The 27,193-nt window shown below is 33.3% G+C and overlaps 1 protein-coding gene across 3 annotated transcripts in view; it reads left to right on the top strand.

Annotated features, from left to right (window-relative positions):
* Positions 1-27,193, top strand: part of tbc1d22a (TBC1 domain family, member 22a) — a 270,682-nt gene that overhangs the window by 14,156 nt on the left and 229,333 nt on the right. For all 3 annotated transcript variants that reach the window (XM_005168538.6, XM_005168539.6, NM_214799.1), the window contains 1 exon segment: positions 13,495-13,674. In XM_005168538.6, the coding sequence (XP_005168595.2) occupies positions 13,495-13,674 (180 nt within the window).

Raw genomic sequence — 27,193 nt, 5'->3', positions numbered from 1 at the left:
TTTCTCAAGCCACAATAATAGTAAAGAAACTATTCCATGACATGTTCAAAACTGTTACGTATTATATCAGCACTTGGTTACAGTCTCAAGTCACTTTGGTTATGTTGTAAAAAGCTTTGCATATCTGCATTTGCAGCCATTCTTCTCTAAATTCTTTCAAGCTGTGTCAGGTTGGACGGGGATTGCTATTTATCAGCCATTTTTAGGATTCTCCGGAGATGTCACATTGGATTCAATTCTGAGGCTTGGCCACTCAAGGACTGTTCCCCAAACCCCTATTGTACTGTCTTGGCTGTGTGCTTGCTTGGGAGACTGTACTTTTGGAGGGTGACATTTTAACCTAGTCTGCACCCTGAACCAAGTTTTTATTAAGGATATCTTTGCATTTTGCTGCATTCAGCTTTCTTTCCACCATGATGAATTTTCTAGTCTAAGGGTGTCAAACTTGGGCCACTTCAGCATTATGGCTGCCCTCAAAGGGCATGTAGAAATCTTACTACTCCTTAACATATTTGAAAAGTGTTGCTTTATTTCAATATACCATATTAAAGTAATCAGTAAAGACATGCATTTGCATAAATGTAAAATTAATGTGACTTCTCTTGGTTATTTAACATAAATCTGTTTATCAGGTTAATAAACCATAGCTGGTCCATAGCTGGCAGCAAGCTCTCTGCAACTCTTAAATGGTTGTCCTTTGAAGCTAAGCAGGGCTGTGCCTGGTCAGTATCTGGATGGGAGACCACATGGTAAAGCTAGGTAACTCAACCTGTGCTCTGTGTGGGTCCTAACGCCCCAGTATACGGTTTTGGACTCTATACTGCTCAGTAGGCACCGTCTTTCAATTTGAGCTGCTAATGAGTGGCAGATGGGACATTTGCAAATGGCAAACAAATCCCGCAAAGCACTGCGTCACTCACATTTAGATTGCTTGTGGGATACTTTTCGCCTCTTGTGAACTTTTCGCTCAAGTTGAATGTATTGAACATGCACGGAAGATGTGGTTAAACTGAATTTCCGGCATTTGCATTAAACATTTTACACATTCCGTGTCATTTAAGCTGGCTAGTTTACATTGACTTTGTATGCAGTCTACTAGTAATGGTTTGTTTTTGAACGATTTGTTCATGTTGAATGAATCTTTTATGTAACTCAGGAATGATGAGTTCTCACTTGGATTGATTCTTTCATTTGTGCATGCACACATTGTGCAGGTGGGTGAGAAGATTAATTCTTTTTTGAGTCTACCATCAGGTTTGAGTCTTTCATTTATCATGTAAAAGACAATTCAATCATATGTAGTCAAAGCCAGAAAAAGATTAGATCCGTTCATTTCTGGTTCTCTGGTTTGAGTCATTTGTCTCTCTATGTGCTCTCATCGTTTGTGCTAGTTGTAGATGTGTTTGGAAGCAACTCGTAACATTTTAATGATATTTTGGCAAATTGAATGAAATGACCCCAAAAAAGATTCAATTCAATCATTCTTTATTTTTGTAGAGCTTTTAAAATGTTGATTGTGTCAAAGCAGTTTAACATAGAAGATTATAGTAAATTTGAAAGTGTGTCAGTGCAGTTTTCAGAGTTGAAGTTCAGTTTAGTTCATTTCAGTGTGGTTTAATTTTCACTGCTGAAAGTTCAAACACTGAAGAGCAAGTCCATCGATGCACAGCTCCACAAGTCCTAAATCAAGCAAGCCAATGGCGCAAGTGGTGAGGAACAAACTTTACCAATTACCAAAAAAGTGAAGTGAAAAGTGAAGAAAAAAAAAAAACCTTGAAAGAAACAGGCTCAGTTGAAAACAACCATTTCTCCTCTGGACAAACTTAATGTGGAGAGCTACAGTCCAGGCGTTGGAGGCTGGAGAATGCTGGACGTCTATCGTGAAGAAGCTAAAGGTGACCTGTGTAGGTCATCTGCGGGTGTTCAGGCTGGCCCATGGGATCAATGCGAGGACTCTTCTGTTTCTGGGTCTTTCAGGAATCAGTCTCATGTTTTCCTCTCCTCCATGACCATCACAGCATCTGCAGTCCTGGTCCAGGATTATGGAGACCTCGGGATAAGGAAAAGCAGAATAACATAAGCGTAGATGCCGTTCAAAGTATAATGTCTTTTGGGCTCCGTCTCCAGTTGCCCTAAATAATGCAGACTAACAATCCTTTAGAGGATTTGGATTTCAAAAGTACAGTTTATTTTAATATTATTAATAGATTATTTTGTATCGCTGAAAGATACTCAAATGTCTGATTCAGTCAAATAATCCAAATGTCTCATCTCTACAATCTATTAGCACTAATACACAAATAGTTTAGAATTGGTGTTAATCATATGTTCTTGCGGGCCATATGAAGTGATATGACGGGCCGAATTGGGCTTGGGACTGGTGCATGGGACATGAGGACAACAGATGTGGCCAGAGCAATAAATTACACCGTTCATACTGTGAGATGTCACCACAGGGAGACAGGAAGGACAGCTGATTTTCCTCACGACGGGGCACCACGTGTAACAACACCTGCACAAGATCAGGACATCTGAATATCACACCTGCGGGACAGGTACAGGACTGCAATAACATCTGCCCAAGTCACACCAGGAACATACCATCCATCAACCATGATGAGGCTATCCACAGTAGGCTGAGAGAGGCTGGATTCAAGCCTCTTGTAAGGCAAGTCCTTACCAAGCAACATCTTCTGTAAATTCATATCTATCTTCACTGGACCAGACATGACTTTTGAAAAGTGCTGGTTATTGACATTAGTACCATTTGGATTTCCATTGGTAGTGGTCAGATTCATGTTGAATGTGGAAAAAAAAAAAAAAAAATTAATATATATATATATATATATATATATATATATATATATATATATATATATATATATATATATATATATATATATATATATATATATATATATATATATATATATATATATATATATATATATATTGTACTTCACTCTGAATCTGGCCTAATGTAGCTAGACCTTTGGACTAACTGCTGAAGGTCTGAAGTATATTGTAGATTTCATTAGCCTGCTCAGTAGGGCATCTGGCCAACATCTTCAACAGAGGCTGGCTGCAAATTTACACTTGCACTTTCAGTCTTGCACTCTCAAACTTGCACTCTCAAGCAACTGTGCTTCCTCTGCAAGTGACGTCATTTACAATCGACACCTGTGCCCGAATGCATGAAAGTGCTTCAGTAATTTAACTTAGGAGTGGCTCTGAGGGATGAAAATCCCTGAGGTAAGGGATTTCATTAAGAGCGTTGCAACAAACTTCTTAACTTTCACCCTTACCTAAGACCCTTTTTTTTCCAAGCGTTTCAGTGTAGTTTCTGGCAGCATAGAGGGACGGGCGCTACAGTTGCTATAGTTACATAAACGGGTCATAACGAGCCACGGATGCTTGCCTTTAAACAGCTCTGCAGTACACATCAGCTGTGCCATTTTCTTTCTGTTAAGCGAGTTTAGATGTTCCCTTATCGAGTCGATCCCGACATTATGTTTGGAGGACCTATAAAACTGGGCTGGGATCCTGTAGACACTTTTGAAGCTGCACTGAAACTGCGATTTCATATGTATTCACTCCTGTGCAGACGTGTGTGTGTGTGTGTGTGTGTGTGTGTGTGTGTGTGTATATTAGTTTATTTATTAAATGATTTTATTAAATTATTTATCTACAGTCCTACAATCTACAGTTTTTATCTAAAAAAACAAATATTTGGGTGAAAATGCTTGAATTTTGAGTGTCATTTGTTCATTTAAGGAAGCTGATTAGGTCCATTAAATGTTTTAAGAGGAAAATTTTTACTAAGGAAAATATTTGTCAACCTTAAATTCTTTAACTTGATCTTTTTTTTTTTTCTTTTTTTTATTACTTACAACCCAAATTGTACTAAGGGTACCCTTAACCTTCAAACCAAGGTATTTTTTGGTTAAGGACTTTCATGCAATCGAGCCCTTCACTCTCCTGCCACATCATTAGCATCGGCTTCTGCATTCTTATTTTCAATCGTCATGGGACCTGCTGAATAAAGAATATTTTCCCAAAAATGGGATCTGTCATGGTATACAACTTAAGTACTTAGAATTATTTGACAAGTGCAAGTCCAAGAGTGCAAGCCTGAAAGTGCAAGTACAAATCTGCAGCCAGACCTTTCTCAACACCTTTGGGGTTTGGCGTCACAAAGAGAATGTAACAAGCCTACTTTTTACCATACTTATATTGATCTTGAGTGCCTATAGAGTAGTACTGCATCCATTTGTCTCTGAAAAGCATTTTGTGTTTGAATACTTTTAAGTCAAAGTTACAGCTTTCAGATTCTTTCCGGAAGAAAATGAGCGCCTGGAGGAGTGCCGTGGATGGAGATACTGAGTCAAAAGTGCACAAGTGCAGCAGCTTCACAGCCACAAATCAGAGCTCAAATCAGCCCTCGCAATGGCTGGAGCTGAGCCAGATAGAGAAAGTCTTTTCAATGAAATAACGTTTACTTTGGTTGCTCGCATTTTAATACACAGGATTACAAGCTAAAAAGTGCTTTGTAAAACGCATGCTGACTTCTATGGAATAAAGCAACAATAATCATTGTACACATACTTTTACCCTGTGTTATTCACAACAGATACACACTGTGTACACTTGCTTGTTTGCTCTATTATTCTCCCGGTTAAACAGCCACTTACTTTCATGTAGTTTAACTGACATTGATTGATGTGTCCTCGTAAATCCAGCAGCTCTAAGCTCTGCAGTGAATGGCGCTGTGTCATGTCAAAAACTAGACGTGTTGCCATGGAAATTAATAAAGTGACGAGTTCGAAATAACTCCTGAAGGGGGGTCAGCTGAAGTATTTACAACTTACATGTGAATGGGGTTAGATTAAGTAAGGCTAAGCAAGATCAGCTTCCCCATCACATTCAGAAGCACACTTTTTGGGACTCGCTCACACCCAACACTGTAGTGAGGTGATGGTGCGAGATGGGATGCTCGTGCCAGTCAAGCACATGCTTTTCCAGGGGAAAATGCCCCTACAAGGATTTCAGCTCATAGCTATGTAAGATAGAGCCAAAATCTGAAAATCTGTAAGATTTTTGACATGTTTTTTGAAACTTAAGCCGTATTTGAGCACAAGAGTCCAACTTGTTTACAGTGTAAATAACTCCACATTGGACCTCCCTTTTAATGAATGTGACACACATCTCTTGAAAATCCTAATGGATTTAAGATAAAGACTTTGAGGATGGCTTTAAAAAAAGGTTCAGATTTTGTAAGCCATAAGCCTGGGACACACCAATCTAATGTCAAAGAACAGCAGACTGTGTTGTCAGCTACATTCACTGCAAAAAAATGCTTTTCTTGCTTAGATGGTTGCTTGAAGTTGGGAGAGAGAGGGGGAGCTTTCAGGCAGCGTGTTTGAAGAAAGGGTCCCAAGAGAGGTCCCAGGAGAGTTTGAACAGAGAGAGATCCCAAGAGTAGGAGTTTAGCTTGGTCTTCAACTTTATAGGGCAGGTTTGGATCCACCCTCCATGGAAAGTTGACCAATTAGAAGCTAACTTCCTGGAATATTAAATTTATGGGTCTTTGTCCGAGGCAGAATAATTTGCATAGGCAAATTTTATGTAAATCGGGACAAAAATGTTAAAGTCTCTTAAAACATTAATATGTTGCACTCATATTAAAATAAAATGTCAACGATCAATTTGTACAGCGAGTAAGCTTTTCGAAAAGGTTGTTTAGCCTAGGAACAGTTAAAACATTATATGCAGGGGTATTAAAACCAAAAATATTAATACAAGAGAAAGGGAAACTTTGCAAAACATATGATTAAACATAAAGAGTAAAGTTTATATGAAAACAGTGTTAAACAAGCAGTTTAAATAGTCCTTTGTAAGTCATTCCTGTGCTTAGTGCCGCATGGCACATTCCTTTGGGTCGTAAATACCTTGGAATCAGGTTTCGAGCCTTCTCTGGGCAAAGTTGGCTGGTTGTGGAATAAAATGCAAAATGTTTATGTGTCTGGTCGGCCATATTCGTTACAGGGGTAAGCAAAATAATCTTGTTTTTTCTTTTGACGTAAGATTATTTTGCTTACCCCATTGGCAGATTATTTTGCTTGATTTAAGGAAAAACTCACTTAATATTGGCATTTTATTTCTCAAAACAAGACAATATGTTTTGCTTGTCTAGAATATTTTTCTTGATTTAGGAATTTTTATATATTTGGACTAGAAACAAGACAACAAATCTAAGTAAGAAAAGCCTTTTTTGCAGTGTTGTTTCTCAAAAAATGCTTTAAACTCCTTTTCTAAGCCACATCAATCAGTTGATCCATCAGATCATCGCTATTATGTCAACTCCTAGACAAATCAGCTGATCCTCATGGCTTTTGAAAAGCTCCTCTGTTCATGTATCTGTGTTTGCAATTCGTGAACTGTGTTGAAGAGTGTTAAACTGATGACCTTTATGGACAATCACAGTCATATCTGTTGAGGATGTGAACACAATGGCCAATCAGCTGTGTTTAAGAATGCACTCAACAGCTTTCAAATGTTAGATGGAAATAGACCTTTTTAAACATTTCGGTACCAATTGGTACTGAAGTCAATTCTCCCCTAAGCTTAGAACCCTAAGCTGCATTTAGTGGCCAGTTTGGGTCAAGAAGCTGTGTGTGAACATGCCAAACATGCAAACTGATTGGTACTAGTACATGCGTTATGCACCTGCATGAAAAAATGTACCATTTCATACCTGCCATATATGCTTCGTACTTTGTTTGGAATATACAGATTTAAGTTATAACGGAAGACTAGCTACCTCAGACAAACACCGCGCACCCAAACACTGCAGCGTCTTTTACTTTTCTTCATAAAATTGCATCAGAGCTGTAGCAATGGTTTCTCTATTTGTCATCCTCTGAAAAAATGGTTGATGATCACTTAGTAAGGAGAGGCGCCAGGGGAGCACAGGCACACAGTCCATTGTATATGGTCATGGAATCCATACGCACACACTTTTCACTTCAGGTCAAAATAACAACATATATGAAAATGAGTGCAGTATAGCAGCAGTGATGACATTGTTAAAAAAAAATAAATAAATAATTAAAAACAATGTAAGGATGCCGCCAGAGTAGCTTTTTGGTTTCTTTTCTTGTGCATCCCAGCCACTAGCTCCCCATATGAAATTTTTGTTTTTTGCATGGGGGTAATGTAGTCATTCAACTTCACAATTTGTAATGTTGCATTATGTATTTGAATAATGATGGTTGGTTCCTTGACTTAAAGCTCAGATTTGATTATCATAATTTATTTTGTGTACAAAGTTTGAGGTTCACTGCATCATTATTAATCACAACTTAAAGTTTGATTTGATTGTTCAGTATTTTTGCTTTATCATTGCACGCATTTTGTAACATTTTTTTTCAACTTTAAGAGTCTCATCAACACTTATGTTTTTTTAATATGTTTTTAATTGTAAAGAGATCAGATATTTTGTTTATATGTTTTTGTTTTTGACTATTAAAACTAAAAACATTGCCTTAGTAATGTTGGTAAATTTAAAATAAAGTGGTTAAAAGTACTAATATTCCTAAATGTATTTTTTTAAATATTCAATAATTATTAATCTCAAATAATATGAAACATGATATTGTGATAATTTTTTTGTCAATATCGCTATCCCTAGTTGAATCCCAATTATACTTGACCAAGAGTCACTTAACACATGTGATCTGTGAGTCATTGCAATTTTTATCCACAATAGAATGTAAGTTTATTATCTGCATGTGTTCAAAACATTCATGCACAAGAAAATTCTGATGTTTGGTGGTTTAACAAAGTCTTACTTAACTTCTCCCAGGGTCATTTATATCAAAATTGATATTTAGCGGCACCATGTTGGTGTTTTATAACATTGCATTTGTATGAGGTGAATCATTCAATGCTCAACCCTCAACCTGGAAGACCTGGACATACACAAATACACTACGGACAATTTAGCTTACCCAATTCACCTATGGCGCAATTCTTTGGACTAGTGGAGGAAAGAATAGCACCTGGAGGAAACTCACACGAACATGGGTAGAACATGGAAACTCCACATAGAAATTCCAACTGACCCAGCTTGGGCTTGAACCAGCGACTTTCTTGCTGTGAGGTGACAGTGCTACCTACTGCGCTATTATTTTACTCACACCGTTGGCAGATATTTAGCTTGTTACAAGAAAAAACTCACTTCATGTTCACTTATTTTTTCTGAAACCGAAAACAAAAAAATATTTCTACTTGATCTAAGAAGTTTTAGATATTTGAACAAGAAACAAGACAAGAACTCTTCAGAAAAAGTCAGAAAAACATTTGATCCGTTGTGAATATGCAATTTCTGTACCAGAACACTGTTAGACTCCCCAGAAAAAAATTCTGATTCAAACCATCTGGTGAAACTATATTCTTATCACAATCATTAACTCAATAGTCAAACTCTCTGTGTTTGCTTGAGTGTCCATGTTTTGTGCATCATGATTGTCCTTCAGTCAGTCATTATGACTACTAAGATCTTACAGCGTGACATTGGAATCATGTTAGTGCAAACTGAAATGCTGCAATCGTTTAGGAATTGCACAGTGTGAGCTGGGCTATAGTGTGTACTAGCTGTTATGCATCAAATGTTCAGCCAGCAGTTAGTTGACATGACGTCTGAGGCTGAATTTACTCTCAAGCAGGGTTTATTTGGAGGTAGAGGTTCTGTCATAGTCTGAGGCTGTATGCCATCGCATCATAGGTCTGAGCTTTTGCTGTCACTATAGGCAATGACAACGCTGTGTATTACAGGAAAGACATTCTCCTTCGTCATGTGGCATTCTTTTCTGCAGGCTCATTCTGACACAACTCTCTAGCATGACAATGCCACTAGCAATACTGGTCATTCTGTGAGAGATTTCCTGCGAGACAAGTATGTCTGTGTTCTGTCATAGCCAGTAAAGAGCTCAGCTCTCATCAAGCATGTCTGGGACCTGTTAAATCTGAGGTTGGGGGTTATGGCCAGTTCCCCTCCCACCAACACCTCTACCACTAGGCATCAGATAATAACTGTTTTCAAGGTATACCGGGGTTTGGAAAAGTCAAGGTTTTAAAACCATCAACATTTTCTGTCATACCTTTCCTATGAGTAAGATTTTGTATTTACATTTTTTTTAGGACAACAGTATCTCCAGCAGGAAAGATCTTCAAAGATTCAGAGAGTTTTTTTTTTTTTTTTTTTATTTTTTATTTTTTTTTAATGTTTGAACCACTCTGCACTAGTGCAGATGTATCTGTGGATGGTTTGGGCAAAAAAGTTTAAAATTGAATTAATACAATTAGGGATGCTCTGATCAGGATTTTTGGATACAGAGTACCGATTCCTCGTCATGGTGATCGGCCAATACGGACTGATTCAGATGCGTCAAGCTTTATATAACTTTAACATCGCATAAAGCACATTTTCTCTCTAAATATGATACTTAAGTGAAGCTTTCTCCTTTTCCTAAAAGCATAAATGAAGGATGTTGCATAAAATCCCTTAAATGCGTCTCTTATCACCGTTTAGTGTGGACACTTCATGATCAGAAGTAGCTTTATACAGGGTGCATATGGTCATGGAAAACCTGGAGAAGTCATGGGATTTTGGCTTGGCATTTTCCAGGCCTGGAAAAGTTTTGGAAAAACAGAAAAACCCATAAGGTTTTGGAAAAGTCATAGAAATTACATTTGCAATTAGTCATTTAGCAGACGTTTTTGTCCAAATCGACTTAAGCTGGGTTCACACGAGAGCTTGTACTTGAGAAATTCTGTCGTATGGTGCTGTGAAAAGGGGTGGTCTTAAACAACATGATTAGACGTTAATAAAAGTGAGCGATTGTTCTATATTTTAAATTTATTAAAAATGATCTTCTGTTGGTCTTACGCAATCACGTGATGCAATTTCGCAGGTAAGAATTCACCAAGCTTAAACTTTCAAATGCAGTGAAATGCGAAACTTGTCACATGTGTTTGCCTTTCTGGTCTGCTGCATTCGCATGCCTATGAATGGAAATCTATGGAGTGAAAAGTGCAGTGTGATCACGGCTTTACAATAGAAGTAGTTTTACCTACCATTACTAGTTTAAAAAAACTAATAACATAATCTAAAATTAGTTTGACAAATATCTATATACTGGAATGAAGGTTAGTTGTTTTTACTTCTATTCTTGGCCAAAAACATAGTCTCGCATCATTAGTGCTGTGTAGGCATCATCTATTTGACATAAATATAAAAATAAATTTGAATAAAACTAAAGAGATTGTTGCATGTTTTTTCTTGTTATTTACCACGTAAACGTAGACATTACATGAAACATTAGGTCATGAAAATTGTCTTGAAAGTCGCTGAAAAGTCATGGAATTTTTGAAGCTAAAATGTGTATGAACCCTTTTTACAGAAAATTATAAATCAAACTGATAAAAAAAAATGGTAAGAAAAATGACTGACAATGCAATTTGAAAACAGTGCAAATAATGGAAGAATAATTCAACATGCTTCAATGAAGAAAACGCTTAGAGTACATTTTTAATGCTTAAAATTAAGTTAAAATGCATCTTCCTCTGCTTGTAAACCTGTAAACTAACACTTACGATCGGTTCATGTGATCGGCCAGACAAGCGAGTACCGATCGAGTCATAAAATATGATTATCGGCCGATACCGATCTCCAGCTGATTAATCAGAGCATCATTAAATACAATACAATGTTTACATTTAATTAATAGTAATATTAAGATAAGTACACATTTGCATAAGAGAACAAATTAAATGATTAGAGTAACCCTCTATTTGTCGCTTTTAGGATTGTAGCACTTTGAATACTTTGACCAGACGACCAATGAATGAGTGAATTAATCAATTAATAGAAAAAAAAAATAAAAAATTCTTCTGTGGTATCTTCTTTATGTAAGCAGGACAATTCTGATTGGTGGAAAAAATACTTTTGTTATTATTATTTTTAATTTTTTTTACAGTAAGTGTTTTGCATATACGCATGTCTTATCAATACAATGCTCCTAAAACACAATTACTTTGCACTTACACAAATTGTGATGTGCCAGGTCCAACTGAAAAGATGGGCTCCTGAGCAATATATACACACCGAGAATGGTGTAATCTCATCGTGATTCTCTGAATTGAAATTAAAATGAAATCTAATCAAAATGAATTGAATCCTCTGGCGCTAAAAGATTCCCACTCCTAATGATGATGGTATCTTGAATGAGGTTCATCTGTCCAAGCTCTATAATGGATTTAGTTTGACAGAGGAGTTTCATTAACACTAGCTGTAATCTTACGGTAACTGCCTGGTCTGACCTATGGGCAAACTGATGTGCTGATAGTGTACGTGACCAATGAATTCTCTGTAATTACAACCGATGGGTTTTTGAGAGAGGAAACACTGGTTTGTATAAAATACTATCAATATACAAAGACTACTGTATATATTGATGTACATACACTACCTAACAAAAGTCTTGTCATCGATCTCAGTTGTAAGAGCAACAAAGATTAACTTGACTTCTAGTTGATCACTGGAAAAGTGGCAGGAGGTAGATTTTTCAGATAAATTATCTGTTGAACTGCATCACAATCATCACAAATAACACAGCAGACCTATTGGATCCCACATAGACCCAAGATTCTCACAGAAATCAGTCAAGTTTGGTAAAAGGAAAATCATTGTTTTGGGTTACATTCAGTATGCGAAGTGGATGGCAACATCAACAGCCTGAAGTTTGAAGACATTTGTGCTGCCCATTACATTACAATCCACAGGAGAGGACACATTCGTCAGCAGGATAGTGCTCCTTCTCATACCTCACATTACGCCTCACATCAAAGTTCCTGAAAGCAAAGAAGGTCAAGGTGCTCCAGGATAAGCCAACCCAGTCACCATACATGAACATTATTGAGCATGTCTGGGGTAAGATGAATGCGAAGGCATTAAAGATGAATCCAAAAAATATTGATAACTTCTGGGAGTCCTGCAAGAACACTTTCTTTGCCAGATGACTTTATTAATAAGTTATTTGCAGAGATATATGGATGCAGACCTCCAAGCTCATGAAAGCCATACACAAAATAAATATTTTTTTTAGTTGCACACTTTTTTTTTTCTTTAAAATGAGTTGTAGTTCATATATTTATATAGCATAATAGAGCATGAACAATTTTACACTTTGAATTTCTACTGGAAATAAAACACCATCCAGGGACCTTTGGCATGCTCATACTTTTTAACATATATTGGGACACTAATTCTATTTTCAAATTTTTAGTTGGATGAAGTGTTTCTAACCAAGTCCTCCTGTTACCATTTGAAATGATTGTAAAGAAGATTGGGGTCATGTCAATCTTTTGATTGACGCAAACTAGAAATGCCACGTTTTAAACGTAATTACGGGTTAAGGGCCGATTACACCGAATGCTTTAAAAATGTGAGGTGCACTGCACTCCCTTTTTGTTGACTAGAAAAAAAAAGGAGCATGGTGTGCTTTTTATGTCGCTAGGCAATGACTGGATCAGCTGGGCATTGTTTGAGAGTGTTGCTGTTATGAATATAATTTTAATAATTAATTTTATAATATTCATTATTTGTTAAGTCATACAGCTCTGGATAACCTAAAACAGCAACCAAAAGTCTCTTCTCCGTTTTCAAAAGTCTTCAAAAAGTGACTGCTCAGAGTTGACTTATTTGAACTGAGAGCAAACGGCGTGCAGGGTCAAAAACGCGAGGTGCAGCAGGCGGTTAAAACGTGAGGTGCGCAAGGCACATAAGCAGCATGCAAAACGCTTGCAGCCGTTAGGAAACCATTCAAAAAAGCCACCTCTCAACGCATAAATCGCGTTCTTTGTGATTGGAAACTTAAGCAACAACAATAACGGGGCTGTTCAGTTCTGATTTTGTTGTTGATTTGAAGTATTTAAATTATTTGCGAGTTCAACCAGCAGTTTCTGATGTTTCACGATTCCACCGTTCATTTAGATAAAACTTTGGTCTTGGATGTACTGCCTGAAAGCATTGCAAATATGTTCGCAGAGTGAACAGATTCCTTGTGACAGGCTTTTGTTGCTAATAGCCTAGTTAGTGCATTGACACAGCACGGAGGTGCTCACTTGCTAGTAACTTTGTTTTTAATAGCCTAGTGGTTAGTGCACTGACACAGCACCGAGGTGCTCACTTGCTAGTAACTTTGTTTTAAATAGCCTAGTGGTTAGTGCACTGGCACAGTACCGAGGTGCTCACGGCAGCCCGAGTTCGATTCCCAGCTTTAGGTCCTTAGATCCTTCCTTTTCTGTAAATCTCCTTTGTTCTTTCACAATAAAGGTGAAAATCACTCAAAAAAAAAGAATTGTAAAAAAGGAAAGGAACTTTGTTTGTATATTCTCATTAATACAGTGTTTTCTTTTCTGTTTGTTGGTCAGAAGTGGGTATTGAACAGGCAGCACTACACAGACAGCAGTCACTCCCGCACAGACCTGTGATTCCACTAGTGGCCCGAATGGCGGATCAGAACACGTCTGGAACTCCAGCCATGACCGAGAGAGAAGCATCAAGACTTGACAAATTTAGACAGGTCCTGGCTGGGCCTAATACTGATCTAGGTAAGATGCTGTTCTGTATTCTTTTAACTTGATTTTTAATTGTCTAGAGGAGGCCATCATTTTTTCATGGTTTATTTTGTGTGTTTAACTGTAGTTTTTCTTTGCTAATTAGCAAGTTTTTAAAAATAAGATGAAATAAGATGAGTTTAGAAAACAGAGGACTTTTCTAAGCAAAAATCTTGTTGTGTTTATAAGTAGCTCGCCCTGACATGCATTTCATCCAGTCAGAAAACTAACACAGGCAGTTTTCCTGCCTATACCAATTCAGATTTAGTTGTAAGTATTATTTTACTTCTTTTTTCTTTTTTTATTTAGAAACGTACAAACATAATTTCAATATAAAAAATTTACCCCAATAACTTCATAATCAGCATGTTATGATGCATTAAATGTGTATACAACTATATTTTTGTGCTGACAACTACATTCTTGTATTATACCTGATTCAAATTATGAAAAAATTGAATTAAAAAGACATTGATTTTATTCCTTTTAAAAATTAAAGTTATATCAAAATCTAGGGGCATTTAACAGTCTGTATCTGTGTTCATTTGAAATTTTATTCATTTTCAATATGGTATGTAATGAGTGACCAGTGGATTCAGTGGCCGTGACATGAGTTGATCTTGGCAACTTTTAATTTTTACAACTAGCTCGCATATGAAATTAGGTTGGAGACCCTTGCTTTAGAGGGTTATCAGTTATTGTTAAAAAATATTTATAAAAATCAATGGCCCTATGTGGAAAACAAGAAAGAAATTAGTTTTTACTTCCTGAACATGGCTGCACTAACACACTCTATCAGACACCAGTACTAAATTTGGTAGTGCCGTAGATAATAATTTTACAAGTTTATATAAGGTAATAGGGATTTTACAAGTTTTTTCTCTTAGGAATGGAAATTTGTCAGTAGCTTGGGCTAAAGAGTGCAAATTGGGATTCAAATGTAGATTTACTTTCATTAACAAAAGAACAAAAGTGCCATCTGTCAAATTATAATAATAGACTCCTTTTATGGCCTGCATTTATTGATCACAATAACCGCAAACATTGTTCTCACTACCACAGGACAAAAAGGTAGCCAAACTTTGTCTTCATTACATTAATATGACAACAAATAGTTAATATTTCATCATTAATCAATATAATTATAAATATCAAGCCATACCAACTTGAAAAGAACAAAACCAACTTGAAAAGGACAAAACACATTTGTAATTCTCTTATTTTTTTTTATTCGATACTGAGTAATATTATAACACATTTTTAAAGATATTTTTGTTATATTATATTATATTATATTACATTATATTACATTATATTATATTATATTATATTATATTATATTATATTATATTATATTATATTATATTATATGAGTTGGAACTTTGAGTGTTCCAAAAAGTGCTATGTAAATCCTAGGAATTATTATTATTATTATTATTATTATTGTAAATTCGTTCCGGCAATTTTCAGGAAAGACAAGTTGTAATATTACCGATAATTTACCAGAATGCTGTGCTGTGTGAACGCAGAAAGAAATGATCCCATTCACCAATAGAACGCGCTTAAGCGAGACGTCTACTCCAGCCAATCAGAATACTCATTTACATTTACAGAAGACGCGTTTACATCTGTGCTGTTTATAACAATAAAAACCTTTGAATATAATTCCAGACACATTTAGCTGCTAGATGTTAGTCAGTTATAGTTTCTATTTACATTCTTTATGCCAACTGTGTAAAAAAATATTGATAAAATGCTTATGATGAACTGCCGTTTGTTTACCTTCAAGCTCTGCTTCAGTTGATTGACGTGTGTGCACGTGAAGCAGATGGTGAGCTCCAGTGCACACACTTATAATGTACATCTCAACATGTGAAAGTGTTTTTCCACATGTTTTCAACAAAGTTGTTCACAGTACTTATCCATCGACAGAATTTTTAATGTAGTCAAATGTGTAAACATTTAGCTGCAGTTTGCGCTTCTGCCTTTGGATGTCTCTGGAACAAAGCAGCTGCATGAATGCTAAAGCTTTAAATAAACAAATCAGCAAAAGCCTGACCACCTCTGTGTTAACAAATACAAGCGCAGCCGTTTAAAGGTCCATTTCTGGCTAATGATGTCAGAGTTTACCTGTATTGTAGAGTGGACGTGTGAATGGTCTTTTCTGGAAGAAATTACGGAACGTTCTTGCCTGTGTGAATAGCACTTATTGAATTCACCGGTCAAGTTGTTCTGGTAATTTTCGGGATATTTACCAGTATTGCTGTGTGAAAGGGATATATATAAATAGCTTTTGAGGATTGTTTTGGTCTACTTTATTTATATATATATATATATACACAAAGGTATTTAGTTTTCCCTTAATAATACAGAATCCTTTTTTAAAAACTGCATGACATGTTTGCTTGTTTTATCTCTGACTATGTTATAAATTGATTTGATGATCTGAAACATTAAAATGTTACAAACATGCAAAAAAAAATTATTAATCATTTAAATCATTAAGTATATATTATTTAATTCAAATTTCACTGGAGGGGTGATACTGCAGTTTTGCCTTCAACGTTATATTGTGTAGTAAATAAAAGTAAATTAAACTTTAACGTCAGTAATCATTATAGGCCTACTCTATAAAGCTCTTGTATGATTGCTCGGCTACATCTCAGGGGTTTCAGCCGTTCACATCCATGAAATCAGGACGGTGGAGATGCTGTCAGGTCTCTGGATGTTGGAGTGTCAGTTCTGGTTTCATGACTCTCAGGGCGTCCCTGAATCACTTTGGCTTCTGTTGCCGTTATTAGACATCTGGAATTATGAGTCAGACATGTGGCAGCAGAATGAAAAATGAATGAAATCTATAATTAAGCTGGGATCTCCAACATGATAATTAATTCCCATCCATTCACTGTTCTAATGACTGCCCCCTATTGGTAGTTGCTCATTGCACATAGACTTCATGAAATTACACAAAACAGATTTTTTGTTGTACAATCTGTGAAATTCTTGCTTTCGGGGACAGTAAGTATGGAGGGACCATTTTTAGTAGGCTTATTTTACTAGACATACTGTAACATTTTCAACTCCAAACTTTTATTACATTTTTTATTTTATTTTATTTCATTCATTTTATTTTATTTAAATAATTTAATACATTTTTTAAATTTATTTATACATATTTATTTTTCCTTTTTAATTTTTTAATTAATTTTATTTTATTCATTTTAATTTAATTTAATTTTATATTATTTTATTCATTTATATTTTATTGTATTTTATTTATTTATTTATTTTTATTTAATTTATTTATTTTTTTATTTATTTTTATTTTTATTTTATAAATTTTTGTTCTTTTATTTTGTTTCCTTTATTATTAATTTTTTGTTTTAATTCTTATTTTTGGTATTTTATTTCATTCATAATTTATTTTAAGATTTAGTTTTTTATACATTTAGATTTTTTTGTTATATTTATTCTTTTATTTTATTAAATTTTTTATTTTATTCATTTTATTTTATTCATTTTAACTTTAATTTTTTTTATTTTGTTTTTATTTTTATCAATTTTTATTTTTTTTTTAAATATTTTTTTTTCTTTTATATGTTTTTTTTACCTGAAATAGAGCTTTATACAAACTGTGTGTTTACAAACTTTACAGTCTTTCGTTACTTCTTACTATACATATTTCAGCAGGAATTTCAAGTAATTGAACAAAAAGTATGTATGTAAATTTATGAACTTTTTAAGGTGTAAAGAAATAATAAAAAATAACTTTTTTTTTTTTTGCCTTCAAAATCCTTTCAATCTTTGTAGTTTTTCGATTTCAATATTTTCAGCCTGCTGTGTCCAAACTTCTAAAAGATATAATATTAGAACATTTTATTAAATTGTCTTTGAATACAAGTAAAACAGTACATAGACATTTACGTAATTTGTTATGTCTGATGAACAATAATGAGCAAAAGACTCATTTATGAAGTGTCATCATAATGAGTATATAATAATGAGTACCTGACAAATGTGTTTTTTACAAGACATGCGATCAGGTGGTCAGAGCGAGTGAGGCTGCTACAATCATATGGAGCAATTACTATCTGATGCTGTCTGCTGTTTCCATGGCTACGCATCACCTCTTTTGAACCTTCTACCATTTCTCTCTACCATTCTATCTGAATGTCTTAGATGGGGGAACTGGGGGGCTCTTATTGTCTTTATGGATAATATTCTTCTCTTTTATTTCAAATTCACTTTATTTAGTAGTATTTGGGGTGTAACTTATAGGAATTTAGGGATATTGGTATTATTCATTGACATGCTTTCCAGTGCTGTGAAATAAATAATTGTAACAAACAAAAAGAGTCATAAGTAATGTAAAAGTAGAGAAATATTTTTATTTAAAGTATTAAAGAAAATGATTTCTGTGAGAAATTCTATTTTTGTGCGTCTGTTTCCACTCATTGGTTTTTAATATTATATTGAAATTGGCAATACAATGCAATATATATATATATATATATATATATATATATATATATATATATATATATATATATATATATATATATATATATATATATATATATATATTTATTTATTTATTTATTTATTTATTTTTTGGTATTTATTGCAATAACGATATTAGCAACAATATAATTCAGCATCTATTTCCACTTGATTAACCAAGCAAAAATAATAAAAAAGGAAAACAAACACACAGAAACAAATAAGTCAATACTTTTTGGCCTCATTGTGATGAATTACAAATTATGTGAAAGGCTGTTTAATAATGTTTTCTTGCAAAAATTTCATGTGTTTTTAATAAGCAGATTGTGGATTTAGACTTAAATGTATAGCGATTTATTTATTTTTTTATTTAATTTTTATTTATTTATTGTGATAATGATATCAGTGACAATATAATTCAGCGTCAGTTTCCATGCAAGTCTGCTTATGGCAATCGAGCAAAAAATAAAAATGAAACTAACACAAAAAGCCACATAACGATACATTTTTCAGCAACATTACAATAAATGAAAATGTTTGAGACGCTGTTTAATACCTTGTCCTTGCAAAATTTTGTGGGTGAATGACGTTTGTTACAATGAATGACAAAATGTGTGACATGCTGTTTGATATCTTTTCCTCTCAGCAATGTCATGGATTTTCAATAAGTAGATTGTCGATGCGGACTTATAAAAATATATTGTGACATTTTTTTTGGTCTTTATTGCGATAACGATATTAGTAACGGTGTTATTCAGCGTTTCTATTTAAAGCTGCTCATATCAATCAAACTAAAAATAATAAAGGAAAACAAACAAATAAATTCGTAATACTTTTTTTTTTTTTTTGCTGCATTAAGATAAATGACAACGTTTGAGATGCTGTTGGATATCTTTTCCTCGCAGCAATGTCATGGATTTTAAAAAGGCAGATCGTCATTGTGGACTTAAAAATATATTGCGATTATTATTTATTTTTTGGTATTTTTTGCAATAGTGATATTAGTGGCGATATAATTCAGCGTCTGTTTGCATTCGAAACGCTGCACTATCCGCATTTCCTCCGGAGTTTTATGTAATTTCAGGAGTCTCATTTTTTAATTTGTCGACTTTAACTGCAGTTTGGCACTTTCACTTTCATTCACGAACATGAACTGCTGGAAGAGTTATGTTTTAATGAAAGTTCATACTACATGCTGAATGTAAGAAAAAAATCTCAGCATTTCACGGCTCGGATTTCTGTGGTCTGCACTGATTGGGTAGGTGCAAAGAGTTTCAAACAGGGTTTGGGACTTGTCCCAAGATGCTGCAAAAAGTCCTACATGATAGTAATATATTGATTAGGGTGTTTACATGTCTGTAATGCACTTCAATAATGCGACTAAAATCGTCATACTCCACACGTCTCAATTTGATTTCTTTTTAGTTCGATTATGACCTTAATCTGATTAAATTAGTCAAAAATCGCTGTTTACATGGTTAACTCTTAATCAGAGTATTGTCTTAATCACATTAAAATTGAATTATTGGTTTACATGTAAAAGTACTTACTGTCATAGGTTTTTAATAGGCAGATCGTCAATGTGGACTTAATACTATATTGCGATTTATTTTTTGGTATTTATTGCAAAAGTGATATTAGTGGCAATGAAATTCAGCGTCTGTTTCCATTCGAAACAGCTCATGTCAATCAAGTTAAAAATAATAAAAGGAAATAACAGTACTTTTTTTGTCTTGCCGCAAAATCATAAATGACAAACTGTGAAATGCTGTTTGATATATTTTCTTCACAACAATGTCAGGGGTTTTTAATAGGTAGATTGTCGATGCGGACTTAAATATAATACGATATATTTTGGCATTTATTGCACTAGCGATATTAGTCGCGGTATAATTCAGCGTCTGTTTTTATTTGAAATTGCTCATGTCTATCAAGCGGAAAATAAAAGGGAAACAAACACAAATAAATACATAATACAATACTTTTTTCTTTGCACATTACGATGAATGACAAATTGTGTGAGATGCTGTTGGATACATTTTCCCCGCAGCAATGTCATAGGTTTTTAATAGGCAGATTGCCGATGCAGCATTAAAAAAAAACATATAGGCATATTGAGAATGTGGACTTGAAAATATATCACAATATTTTTTATATTTATTGCGATAATTGTGGCAGTATTATTCAGCATCTGTTTCCAATCAAAACGGCTTATGTCAATTAAACAAAAAATAATAAAGAAAAACAAACAGAACTACATTGAGAAAATTTCATGCATGAATGAGGCGAGTAAACAAATATTCAAGCGTGTAATTACCCATGAATATCTTGTTTTACTTGCGCCATGTGCATATAAAATCATTGCATCAACTGCATTTTGTCATTATAAATATGCTAAGTCTGTTTATTATTTATTATTATTATTATTATTATTATTATTATTATTTGGCCAAAATATTTACCAATATATTCAAACCGATAAGAAGCCAGACAGTATCTGTTTACAATTGTTTAACTATTTCTATGCAGAGTATTGTAAAAAACGTTGTGGATTTATTTGATTTTGGGAGTCTAGTAACTGAACATAAAATAAAAAAAAATCTTTTAACATTTACAATGCAAATCCAATGGGATAACCTTTGGTAAAAAAGCATGTTTCTTTTATAATGCATCTACTCAAAGGCTGAAAATTTTACTTTACAAACTGTGTAGTAAATAAATCATATACAAGTATTAGTTAATAACATACTGAAAGTAATATAAAAAATAATAAATATATATTTGCACACATTTACATAAATAAATATATAGGCTCAATGATGGGCTAAACAATCTTTGGAAATTTCGTTCACAGATTTCGTATGGACCTAGATATCTATCCCTTGTTTTTAATGTGGTAATATATAGTAGAGTAGTTTCATGTTTGCTTTATTTGATTGTAGAATCAGTAGCTGTACTATTGTTGAAGCTTTATATGTGGTTTTCCTCTCATTTGTTTCTCATTTTTTATTTCTGTATTGGTAAATAAATAAGCCCTGCGCTTCGCCTGTGACTTATGCAAATGCTAAAATAAACCTTTAATTGAAAACGAACTTATTAAACTTGTTTTGGCAAGTTTGTGTTTTGCTGTTTGCACATCATTAAGCAGTATTCTAATGCACTTCCCATTTTTGCAGTGTGACATGTTTGTTCTTTAACCAGTTACTTTAACCTTCTTAGAAAAATATGAAATAATCTAAATAGCTCCTAAAAATACTGTAACTCATTATTTTGCACATCCTTTTTCCATTATAGCATCATTATGTACATATAGACATAATAATGCTTTATTATATTGTTTCAAAATAACACAGTGTTTCAGTTGAACCACACAAGCTACTAGCATAATGATGATACTGAAATATTGTTTAGGGATACACTAAGGTTTAGCTGTTTTGGATTTGCTATTTTATAATAAGAGGTTTGATTGGCATTTGCTCCAAGGACATTTGCAAAATAAAAAAAAAATACAAATGACATTTGTTTTATGTATTTATTGAAAATACTACTACAACTGATAATAATAATAATAATAATAATAATAATAATAATAATAATAATAATAATAATAATAATAATAATAATAATAATAAATAAAATAAAAAAATATTTAAAATATGTGAAATAAATAAATGATAAATTAATTTAAAAAAATATAAATAAAACGCATACATATATACATGAATGAATAAAATAAAAAAATATATAAAACAAATAAATACAATACATAAACAAATAAAAATATCTATATAATGATAATAAATATTTATTTTATGTATTTATTGATAATAGTAATAATAATAATAATAATAATAAATAAATAAATACAATGAAAAATATTTTCAATTTGCAAAAAGAATAAATAATAAATAAATAATGAAATAAATAAAAATATAAACAAAATACATGAATGAATGAATGAATGAATTAATGAAATAAACACATAAATTAATAATTAAATAAATACAATATGTAAACAAATAAAAAGTATGTATTTAATGATACTTAATACATGAAATAAATGTTTTAAATATAAATAAATAAAATATTTAAAATAAGTATAAAATAAATTAAGTAATTGTATAAAAATGCACAACTAAATAAATATGTTGAAAAAACTACAAAAAGCAATAAAATATTTCATACATAAATACTTTAAAAATTAAAAATTAAAAACATATAGAATTAAATGAATAAATGATGTTCACATACTTTAAAAATATTATATATATTTTATATAAGTATTTATATATATAAATACTTAAGGGAACCATAGTGTTCGCTGACAGCATTGTTTCACCATGGAGATGTAAAAAAAGAGAAATTGAGAGTATTACTTACACCAAGGTCTCTGTTTAAGCAGTCTACAACTGAACAAGGTCACCTGAATCTGCTGTGGCGTCTGGAGTCATGAAGTACTCCAGACAGTTGTTCAGATAACCTTGGTGAACACTCATATGTTCCCAGGCAGCACTCGAGTTGCAATTAACTGTGGTTAACCAAACCCCTCAAGTGAAAGAAACATTATTTTGTTCCCCCTTCTGAGTCTTACTTATTCATCTGAATATTTAAAGTTGCCATTTGATGTTCGACATTGAATTTCAATCAGATTTTTGAGTAAGCTGGGTTTCTTTCTTATTGTCAGACTTGCCAGGTGCCTTGGAGATATTAAATCAGTTATAAAGTAATTGTATCACTGGTGCCCACTAGCATATTGGATTTTAATGGATAAAGTAGTAGTTCTCCATTAGATTTCCTGCAACCTAACCAAAGAATTAACAATTTACCTCCTAGTTTTTCACAATTTTTTTGTGAATTTTTTTCCCTTTTTTTCTGTGATTAAAAATGACTAATTTTGTGGTGGTAATTCACAGAAATATACATGTATATAGAGTTGAAGTCAGAATTATTAATCCTCCTTAATTTTTTTTTTCTTTTTTAAATATTTCCCAAATTATGTTTAACGGAACAAGGACATTTTCACAGTATGTCTGATAATATTTTGTCTTCAGAAGAAAGTCTTATTTGTTTTATTTTGGCTAGAATAAAAGCAGTTTTACATTTTTAAAAAACATTTTAAGGTCAATATTATTAGCCCCTTTAAGCTATATACTTTTCCAGTAGTCTACAGAATGAACCATCATTACACAATAACTTGACTAATTACTCTAACCTGCCTAGTTAAACTAATTAACCTAGTTACGCCTTTGAATGTCACTTTAAGCTCAGTACTGAGCTCAGCTCAGCACCTTATACTCACTTTGTTACAGTAGTTTACTTTAATTCAACCACATCTACAGTAGTTTAGTTCTTAGAAATCAAAAACGTGTTATTCAGACACAGCGAAATCTGCACCAAAGCCAAAGTTTGCAGGTTTTTACAAACTTTATTCCTTTCTGTCCGGAAATGTGTCATCTGGCTTCGGGTGTACCTGCCTCATGACGCAATTCATATGAAAGAGAAAGAAGAATTTATAATGCAATCAATGAAATCCAGCAGTGCAGTTATTCTAAGACCCCAGAGAAAGTGTCTACTGTACACTCCCCAGGCTCCTGAACTACATATCATCATCTTCATGCAGCCTGCGCTAATACAGTGAAGTATCTCTTTACAAGAGCTGCATTACTTTATGCTTTTGCTCCACGTGCTGCAGTGCCCTTTATATGACTTAGTTTTGCCAGTCATGAATCTACATTACGAGATTTAGTGCTAAACTAAACTTTTACAGCTTAGAATAAAGACATTTCATGGTTATGAGTGTGCCATTGTTTTAAGACTGTACGTGTGTACAGCTATGGAAAACATGAAGAGAAAAATTCAGTTTCTCTGCATTCATTAGGTATGGATTTGAGTATAATACTAAATATATTAAATTATAAATTATTATTATAATTATTTTTTTTTCTACAACATTTTTTCACAGAACATTATAAAAGAACAACATTTGTGTTGTGTGTGATTTAAAATTCAAAGTTACTCTGACAAATGTTGGTTAATTTTTTCTTCTCAAGCTAAAACATTGCTGTTTTGTTGTCTTAAAATGCATCTAAACACATCTGTAAATATGGAACGTTTTGGTTATTTAGCTAAAATAATGCTTTAAATGACAACCTTTTTAATTCAAATTGGATCAAATTGTCCTAAAAAGAAAATCATAAGACGAAATTAGAAACCAAATTTTCAAGCAGACTCCAATAAATAAATAAACAAACAAATAAATGGATGGTTGAATGAATAAATAAATAAATAAATAAATAAATAAATAAATAAATAAATTCATATATGGATGGATGGTTGATTGATTAAATAAATATATGGATGGATAGTTAAGCGGCTGCATGGTGACACAGTGGGTAGCATGGTCACCTCACAGCAAGAAGGTCGCTGGTTCGAGCCTTGGCTGCCGAGTTTGCATGTTCTCCCTGTGTTCGCGTGGGTTTTCTTCCGGGTGCTCCGGTTTCCTTTACAAGTCGAAAAAACATGTGAATGAGTTTGTATGGATGTTTTCAAGTGATGGATTGCAACTCGAAGGGCATCCGCTGCGTAAAACTTATGCGTGTGACCCCAGATTAGTAAAGGGACTAAGCTGAAAAGAAAATAAATGCATGGTGAAATGAATGAATGAATGAATGAATAAATGAATAAATGAATAAATGAATGAATAAATAAATAAATAAATAAATAAATAAATAAATAAATAAATAAATAAATAAATAAATAAATAAATAAATAAATAAATAAATAAATAAATTGATAAATTGATAAATGGATGGATTGTTGAATGATTAAATAAATATATGGATGTATGGTTAAGCGGCTACATGGTGACACAGTGGGTAGCATGTTCACCTCACAGCAAGAAGGTGGCTGGTTCGAGTCTTGGCTGCTGAGCTTGCATGTTTTCCCCATGTTCGCGTGGGTTTCCTTCGGGTGCTCCTGTTTCCTCCAGTCGAAAAAAACATGTGGTACAGGTGAATTGGGTAAGCTAAATTGTCTGTTGTGTATGTGTGTGAACGAGTGTGTAAAGATGTTTCCCAGTGACGGGTTGGAGCTGGAAGGTCATCCGCTGCGTAAAACATATGCATGCAGCCCCAGATTAATAAATGGACTAAGCTGAAAAGAAAAAGAATGGATGGTTGAATGAATGAATGAATGAGTAAATATATATATAACTAAATACATAAATACATAAACAAACAAACAAACAAACAAACAAACAAACAAACAAACAAACAAACAAACAAACAAACAAGTAAATAAATAAGTATGTGAATGGATGGTTGAATGAATAAGTGAATAAATTAACGGATGGGTAGATAGATAGATAGTTAGATAGATAGATAGATAGATAGATAGATAGATAGATAGATAGATAGATAGATAGATAGATAGATAGATAGATAGATAGATAGATAGATAGATAGATAGATAGATAGATAGATAGATAGATTCAACGTATATTTTGTATATGCAAAATATATTGTGCATATATTCTTCTTTTTTGGTGGTAGAATATGTTATATGCTAATTACTGCAGTTTTCAAATGTCAAGTGAAAACTGCGTTCTGACCCACAAATTTTACATTTTACTCTTAATGTTAAGCACTGTGTATGACTGACAGCTCTCATGTTCCCAGGAGAATGGAGTGTGTCATTCATTTCTCTGCCTCAGTCTGTCCGTCTTTCTCTCTCTCTTTTTTTTTTAAATAAACTCTCACATGATGAGCCATTGAAAGCCTTTATGAAGTGACTATCCATTCGGGCTAGCTGTAGCATTTTTTTTTTAAGAATTATAGAGCACATACTGCCAGCGTTCGTCTATTCAGGGTACCGCGTTCAATGTGTGAAGCACACAATAGACCACTAGACAACACAAAGATGTACAGGCTTTGAAAAAAGCCATTGTAATCTATAGGAGACTTGCCGGTTTTCGTAAAAGAACACATAATAGGCTGCATGAGTGTAATTCTTTGACTTGTACTGGAGAACTGAGATAGGAGCATTTTTAAAGGAATTATTCATACATATTCTGTCATCGTTTTACTCTGCTACATTGCTCCAAATCTATGACCTTTTCTTTTTTATTTTTTCGTAGGAGGAGGCTCTTTTTATGCACATAAAAAAGTATTGTGGACTACTTTTGTAATACTTTCACACTGTGTGTTTGCTCTTTTCAGCCTCATTTCCCATTACCTTTTTTTTTCTTTTTGAACAGACATGTATTTTTCAGAACGTCTCTTTTTGGGTGAAGCTATAGAATAAGCATGTGTCTGAAATAAAGTTGTCATTAGTATCGAGTATCGGAAGTATCAAGTAAGTATAGAGTTTTTAATTTTAAAATGATTAATTTTCTGTTAACATTTAAGTGCATACATTTTCATAACTGGCCATGTAGGTCATCGGTTTACCACTCTTCGCAACTGTTCTCCAAGTAAAAACACAGATAAACAGAAACATTTGAAAGCCATGTAGATCAGTCGATCCATCAGCGGATCAGTATATCAGCTCATTGACAGACCAACTGATCAACATGGCTTTTAAACACTCGTGTCCATGATTCTGTGTTTGCACTTAACAATGGTGAAGAGTGGTAAACCAATGACCTTCATGGCCAAATCACTCAATCGTTTCTGTTAAGTGCTTAATTGTTAGTGGGAAATGGACATTTTAAAAATTTCTGTATAGAATTTACAATTTGTAAAATTTCTGTTTTCTTATTTTTAAAATATTTTCAAAATAATGTTTAACAGTGCAAAAAAAATTCACTGTATTTTTGCTAATTTATGTTTTCTTCTTGAAAAGGTCTTATTTGTTTTATTTTGGCAAGATTAAAAGCAGTTTTAAATTTTTTAAACACCATTTTTGGGACAAAATTATTAGGCCCTTTAAGCTATATTTTTTCTCGATAGTCTTTAGAGCAAACCATCAATATACAATAACTTGCCTAATTACCGTAACCTGCCTAGTTAACCTA

Source organism: Danio rerio, chromosome 4 (assembly GCF_049306965.1).
Source record: "Danio rerio strain Tuebingen ecotype United States chromosome 4, GRCz12tu, whole genome shotgun sequence".
In the NCBI taxonomy this organism is placed as follows: domain Eukaryota; kingdom Metazoa; phylum Chordata; class Actinopteri; order Cypriniformes; family Danionidae; genus Danio; species Danio rerio.
The sequence above is the reverse complement of the archived record's forward strand: the minus strand, read 5'-3'. Positions and strand labels throughout refer to the sequence as shown.